Here is a 7,534-nt window from a genome sequence, read left to right as displayed (position 1 = left end):
AAGGGGTGGTCCAAGGCCCTGGCGAGGGTCTCGGGCCCTCTGTGTGTGCGAACCGTGCCCAGGATATCGCTTCAGTTTTTACGTGTTGAATAAATAGATACACGTATCCATATAAAAAGTGACGTGAAATTGCCATCTTCAAGACCTTAACGGCTTTAGGTTTAAGGAATTTGTGGGGCTTGGGGGTTTGTGTTTCCAAAATCCATCTGCTGGCATCTCTGAATTGGGGGTTGGACTAGATGATCTCCAGAGATCCCTTCCAATTCTGACCATTCTATGTGATTCTGTGAATTAATATTAAATATGCTAAGAAGCCTAACTAACAACTGTGAAGCAATTTGGAAGGTTTTGAAAGGAATCATAGAATCGCTTAGGTTGGAAGGGACCTTTTAAGATCATCAACCTAACACTGCCACAACCACTAAACCATGTCCCTAAGCACCACGTCTATCGTACTTTTAAACACCTCAGGGATGGCAACTCCACCACTTCCCTGGGCAGCCTGTTCCAATGCTTGGCAACCCTTTCTGTGAAGAAATTTTTCCTAATATCCAATCTAAACCTCCCCTGGTACAACTTCAGGCCATTTCTTGTCCTGTTGCCTGTTACCTGGGAGAAGAGACTGACCCCCACATCTGTACAACCTCCTTTCAGGTAGTTGTAGGGAGTGATTAGATCTCCCCTCAGCCTCCTTTTCTGCAGGCCAAACAACCCCAGTTCCCTCAGCCGCTCTTCATAAGACTCGTGCTCTAGAAGTTTAATGAATACCAGGTACTACCATTATTTCTCATTCTTACTGTGACACCCTTCTGATAATTGAAATAGTCAGACACATCAGCTCGAAACCGCCGTGGTTTTGGAAGATGGTTTGGGTTAAAGAACCAGTTCCCAAAAGAGTACTGGTCACAACAAGAAGTGAAGGTCAAATGAGCACTGACATTTTCTGGTAGAAACTAGATTGGAAGGGAGGTTCACTGCTGTTCAACTGCTGTTGATCAAAAGAGCAAAGTGGGCAAAGTCAAACAGTTTCTGAAGCTAATAACATCCTGGCTCAGCACAGTAGAGGACCTTGCTCTTGCTCTTTTCTTTCAGGTAACTACGAGGTATGCCCCTAGTCCAAGGCCTGGGCGAGGGTCTTGGGCCCTGTGTGCATGACAGGCACATGAACTGTGCCCTGGATATTGCTTGAGCCTTAGATGTTGAAAAAAATGTATATATATTCATAGAAGTTTCATGAAATTGCCATCTGCAATAAGATTCTTAGACCTTTAGGTTTAAGGAATTACTGGGGCTTGGGGGTTTGTGTCTCCAGACGTCATGCTGGCAGCGTGGGGATGCTCTGCCCCCCCTTCCCAATGCCACTGTGAGGTGCCCTTAGTGCCATCCCTTCTCCTTTTTTTTTTTGCCCTCTTCCCAAGGTCCATCTACTCAACAGCTTTATTTTGGACCCTGCAGTTGCTGGGGAGCAGAAGAACACCAGCTAGTGGGCTGGAGGAGGAGTGGAGTCAGCAGGGGATGACACCGCAGATGAGGAGCACTTACCAGGCTCAAGGGAGGGAAGAAGGGAAACACGACTGAGGTGCTCAGACCTGTGGGCTGTGCTGAGGAGGTGTGAAGCCTGAGGACAGTAATTGCTACACAATTGATTTTGGGTTGCCTTAGGTGTGGTGCATGGACTGCTGGGGTGCTGAGGCTGCCAGCACAAGAATGTATGGGCAGAAGGATGGGGTCACTTCCTTGCCTTATGCAATATTCTCCCCTTATAGGTTCAAAAATTACGTTATCTATTTATGTGCAGCATTGTTTGAGAATTTATGCTGGGTTGGTTATCCACTGTTACTGCTAGGTCCTCACCAGAATCCAGGCCTTCGATCCATAAATAAAATCTAAGTCATTGTTTCCTCCAAACCAATATCATGTTAAGTTTTTAACAGTATCAAAATACTTTTGGGTTGGTATCTTTTAATAAAGCAATTTAAATAACTCTTACGGTAATCTGTCTTCATTGTCTGCTTGCAAAACAATCTTTTTATCAGCAGCAAACTTCACCACAGATTTTTTTATAATTGTCACATCTGTAAAATCATTAAACATTTTTGGCCCATGAGCTGAGACCTTTACATCATTGATACCACACTGATAACCATCAATGGCAACCCTTGGAGATTGGTCTGTAAACCAGTTTGCAAATCCAGCTCATTCCCTGTTAAGTCTGTACCGTTTGGTACCAAGTCAAGGGCCGTAAAGGAACCCAGATACATTCTGTGAGCACAGTTACTTTATTGGCAGAACTTACAGTCCTCCAAAAGGCAAGCAAGGCAATAAAAAGGTTTTTGACAATAAGGATTTTCTGCGACACTGCCACTTTCAGTGACAGTGCTGACAATTTAGTGGTAGGTGTAATAATGGTCTTAACCTATGCAGAGAAGTTTATTCCAACCTAGAATATTTATAGCAGGACTACACAATGTAGCTTCCTTTATTCTTCTTTAACTGTCCTCAGTCCAAATGTCAGTGTCACGATAAACCTTCAGTCACTTGCATTAATCATGCTTTTTTAATAGCAACAGGAGGAGTTCGGTCCTTTCTATCCTGCAGCTACTGGGATCAGGATGGGGCTGGTGGCTGGGGCTGGGAGGGGGACAGATTGTGGAGTGGGGCTGTGATGAAGGGCTCTGCCAGGGTATGCAGGCAGAAAGTGTGGAGAAGGACCGGGACCAGACAGAGCCCCAGGCTCCTGGGAGCTGCTGAGTCAAACTGCAGCTGTTCGTGGGGATTATGTCATGTTTAGGGCCTCCTCTGTCATGCAACGGGGCAGCTCTGAGAGCCCCAGAGTGGTCTGTGCGCTGCCTGCATCCTTCTTCTCTCCTCTTCTTCCTCTTCCTCTTCCTCCTCGCTTCCTCTTCCCCCAGGCCCTGTTGTGGTGTGTCTGACCCCCACCTTCTCTACCCCAACTTTCTGTCCCCTGCTGTACCATTACTTGGCTGCCAGCAGCTCTAGCAATTATTTCTCCCTACAGGATACACTCTGCGTAGGTGTGTGGATGCAGGAGGAGGAAAGTGAGAAAAAAGTCTGAGAACTGCTGAATCATCTGCTATTTTTGCAAATTGAGATGAACAAAGGGAGACACCATAGTATGTGCTTGAATAGCAAGGACCATGATCCTTCTTTCTCATTCACTCTTGTGCTGCAAGTGTTCTCATATTTCGGGAACTGAGGAGCAGCAAGTCGTGGACCAGATGCCTCTCATTAAATATCAGGTCAATAATGGACTTCCATGAGCTTCTCAGTCATCAGATTCCAAGCTTGCACTGGCCAGATGTGAGAAACCACACCCGAACGGAGGCCCCATGGTGATTATACACACAGAGCATTAATTGATAATAATGCCACAAAAATGAAATCTTTCTACTCTGTCACAAAAGCAAAAGAAATTCCTCTGCATGTCAAATTTGACCCGTTCCAGATTTTTTCTGAGCAGCTGCAGTTTGCGCCCATGCTGTCTTTTCCACGCTCATGGAAAGGGAAGGGAAAGGAAAAGCAGCATTTCTGCGCCAGTATTTTCCAGACCTCAGTACCTGCATGGGTGCTTCTCTGACTTGGGGCAGGTTCTTAACTCACATGATGAGAGCAAACGAGGAGCATTCCCTCCAAAGGAAAAGAAGCCTGGGCAAAGCTCCCGTGTCACTCAAATAATTCAGCACACATCCCTCTGACAAGTGGTTCCTGAGAAAAAGGCCACCAGGAGCCTTGTTTTGATGGTCTTTGAACCCTCCAGCATGGACAACCCTGTGGTTAGTTTCTCATGGTTGTAATTCGCTGCATTGTTGTTTTTACATCTGGTGAAACTGTTAGAATCTGACTTTGAAACCTTTATTTCAGTTGTCACCTGGGACAACAAAAGATCCCTCAGGGGGAGGAATACATGAAAATGGGCAGATGCACAGTGGGAAGTTAACATTTGTAGCAAATATTTAACTTCACGCCCGGAAAACTAGATTGGTTTTTAAGCAGCTTTGTTTAGCCTCCTGCAGAAAGTTGTTGCCTGCCAGACTTCTTAAAGGTGATGTTCAGGAGGTTTTCAGCAGGTCCACACACGTTTGGGTTAGGCAGTGTTTATTTAAACCTTTGACAAAATAGAAAGTATCATTTGTCATTACAATGTATAGTATGTACAAATATTGCATACACAGTGGAATAAGTATGCCTCTTTCGTAATATGTCCCTTTCAGAATTAATTGCAAAATTGTTCAGCTGGTTCTACTGAAAGAACCAACATTGTAACTTCAATTATTTATAGAAGACACCTCTGAGTATAGCTGGCTTCATCAGTGGTGAGAAAACACAGACCTTTAGATTAGACTTAGGTTATTTGGAAACTCACAAATACAGTCAGTGTCTTTGCATACATTTTCAAAAACTGTCCTCTACAAACTGTGAACAGCAGTGAGCTTTGTAAAGGCATCTGTGGGTAAATAGACTTAAAAGTCTTTATAAATCGTTTAAAAAAGGTATTTACTACTGACACTATCATGGGTGAGAGAGAAACCCAGATTCAGTACACCAGTCTTCCTACCAAGTTAGAAGCCTGCCTGAAGGGCAGGCAAGATTCCAGCTAAGTTCTGCCATTGAAAGTACATCTATCTTTGGTATCATCAAATATAAATTACAGCTCTTTGGTGTGAATTTGCATGCCTCTTCTTTTTCTGCACAGAAAAAAATATAGCAACAGTTTGACCACAACCGCCTTTAAACATGTGTTTTACGGTCCAAACCTGGAGCAAGAGCAATTCTAGGATATTGCACAGATTTGTAATGAGGCTGGTAGTCACGGCATGCCATGTGGCTAGAAAATGTATTAACAAATACATAGTTCAATCTTTATAATTTGTATAATTAATTTAGGTTTATGAGTCTTTTCAAAGATTATAATGACAATTGAGCGTTGTAATAAATCTTTCATATCACAGAATCACAGAATGGCTAAGGTTGGAAGGGACGTCTATACACCAACTGATCCAAGCCCCCTGTTCAAGCAGGGCCACCTAGACCCAGTTGCCCAGGACTGTCTCCGGTTGGCTTCTGAATATCTCCAAGGATGGAAACTCTACCACCTTTCTTGACAACCTGTGCCAGTTCACAGTTACCCTCATAAAAAAACCCCAAACAAATGTATTCTGATGTTCAGAGAGAGCCTTTGGTGTTTCAGTTTGTGCCCATTGCCTCTGGTCCTGTCACTGGGCACCACTGGAAAGAGCCTGGCTCCATCCTCTTTGCACCTGCTCTTCAGGCTTTTACATACATTAAGACTCCCCTGAGCCTTCTCTCCTCTGGGCTGAACAGTCCCAGCTCCCTCAGCCTTTCCTCACAGGAGAGGTGCTCCAGTCCCTTAATCATCTTTGTGGCCCTTTGCTGGACTCTCTCTGGTATGTCTAGGTCTCTCTTGTACTGGGGATCCCAGAACTGGACACAGGACTCCAGGTGTGGCCTCACCAGTACTGAGTAGATAGGAGCTATTGGCAATGCTTTGTCTAATGTAGTCCAGGATACCATTCGCCTTCATTGCAGCAAGGGCATGTTACTGGCTCATGTTCGACTTGGTGTCTACCAGGACCCCCAGGTCCTTTTCTGCCAAGCTGCTTTTCAGCTGGGTAGCCCCCAGCATATACTGGTGCATGGGGTTGTTCCTTCCCACGTGCAGGACGTTACATGTGTTGAAGTTCATGAAGTTCCTGTCAGCCCATTTCTCCAGCCTGTTGAGGTCCCTCTGGATGGCAGCATCACCCTCTGGTGTATCAGTCAGTCCTCCCAATTTGGTGTCATCAGCAAACTTGCTGAGGGTACGCTCTGCCCCATCATCCAGGTCATTAATGAACAGGACTGGACCCAGTATTGGCCCCTGGGGTACTGTGTTAGTTATTGGCCTCCAACTAGACTTTGTGCCACTGACCAGTACCTTCTGGGCCCGGATCACTCCAGACACCCCACATAATATTTGAATATTCACACTAGGTTCATCATCATGGTATTTGAGTACTTTCCACAGGTTTAAGATCTTTTGCTCCTTGCTTTCTTTGCATATCTGCATGTGCAGTTCATTAACAAATGCCATTTCGGTTTTGTCATGGCGTTAGCTACCAGTATTTCATGTTTATCAATCACTGGGAAATAACTTAATTGCTCTTTAGAAACCTGCTGAGCTCAATGTACTTAGAATGCTGGGGGAGACCAAAGTGACTCAGAACACTGGGAAAGGATTTTCTGTTGTCAAGAAGATTCATGATTTATGTTCATTTGCAGGCTGCAGTGATTTCGTTCACTTGGGTAATATTGAGTGAAATCTTATATGTCTCCACCCGTATGAAGCAATCTTCTGTTCTAACATTAAAAAAAAATGTTTCTAAATTTACTGAGAACTCTCCTGACACGCCTTTATTAACAAGCCAACTCTGGAAGGAAAAAGATTTCATTGCATTCAAGATGTTCTTGAAACAGTTTTCCTCATGGGCTTTTTTAACAGGAAAAAGCACCAAATCTTCGTCAGAATGCAAAATAATTGAAAAGTGAGCAACTTTCAAACATGTTCGAAGATTGAAATGCTGTATTTACACGCATACTGGAAAAGCTAGTGTGTTTTAAATATATTTTTGGTTAGATTTTCATGAAAACTTGTAACTGAAGCGGGGAGAGAGGGTTTATGGATAGTATAGACCAAACTTTGCAATTAAATTAGGTTCATGCTCAAGTGAGTAGTTAATGACTTGCATTTAACAAGGCTGTGCTTCTGTCTGAAGGCAATATGCTAATACTGACAAAAACAATTCAGATTTACAGTCATGAAAGGAGGATGTGTGGCCAGTTTTAAAGGTGGTTGTAATAATAGAAATGCTGTATGCGAACAAAAGAATTACCAAAGAAGCCTGAGATACTACCTCTGTTCTTGACCCTGGTGAGAAAACCAGAATGTTTTTTGAGAAACAGTGGATGGCTGTATTATTAAAAACTACAGCGTAATGCAGCTTCAAGAGCAACTTTTACTCTTCTCCCTACCCCCTCTTCCCCCCCCTTTTCTTTTCTGCTTTGAGAAAGCGTTTGGCTATTTCGCACAGTACAGAAGGTGTCTGTCGCCATCTAGTGACACCATGTTGCGCATGAATCGGAATGGGGCATCTAAGCTGAGCCTTCCCAGGGGGAAGGTTGTTCACCAGTGCTCTTGTCAGCCTCTTCCGAGGAATTGAGGTCAACAGACCTCAGTCACTGCTCTGGAGGCTCCGGGCTCACTCCTGAGGAGGTGTCCCAGAGATGGTACAAATGTATGCGGAGAGTTTCTGGTGGGACGGCTCTTGCTGTGCCTGTGCTGTGGGGAGCTCGCACAGGTACCTCTGTGCTGACAATTCCCTGCCAGATTTTAGGAGCACTTGGAGAGGAACCCCTGCTCATTCCACGATGGAAGAAATTCTTTGTATTTGGAGGATGCCATAAAGTAAATCTTACAGTGTAACAGGTCCCAACACTTCCTGATCTTCTCTTCAAC

At 44.3% G+C, this 7,534-nt stretch overlaps 1 protein-coding gene across 1 annotated transcript in view; it reads right to left on the bottom strand.

Annotated features, from left to right (window-relative positions):
• SLAIN2 (SLAIN motif family, member 2) overlaps positions 1-6,112 on the bottom strand; it is a 39,908-nt gene extending 33,796 nt beyond the window's left edge. The window contains exon 1 of the mRNA XM_009885018.1: positions 5,957-6,112. Coding sequence (XP_009883320.1) covers positions 5,957-6,112 — 156 coding nt within the window. The remainder of the gene's footprint in view (positions 1-5,956) is intronic.
• Between the last annotated feature and the right edge of the window lie 1,422 nt (positions 6,113-7,534).

This window comes from Charadrius vociferus, unplaced genomic scaffold (genome assembly GCF_000708025.1).
Source record: "Charadrius vociferus isolate BGI_N301 unplaced genomic scaffold, ASM70802v2 scaffold134, whole genome shotgun sequence".
NCBI classification, from domain to species: domain Eukaryota; kingdom Metazoa; phylum Chordata; class Aves; order Charadriiformes; family Charadriidae; genus Charadrius; species Charadrius vociferus.
The sequence above is the reverse complement of the archived record's forward strand: the minus strand, read 5'-3'. Positions and strand labels throughout refer to the sequence as shown.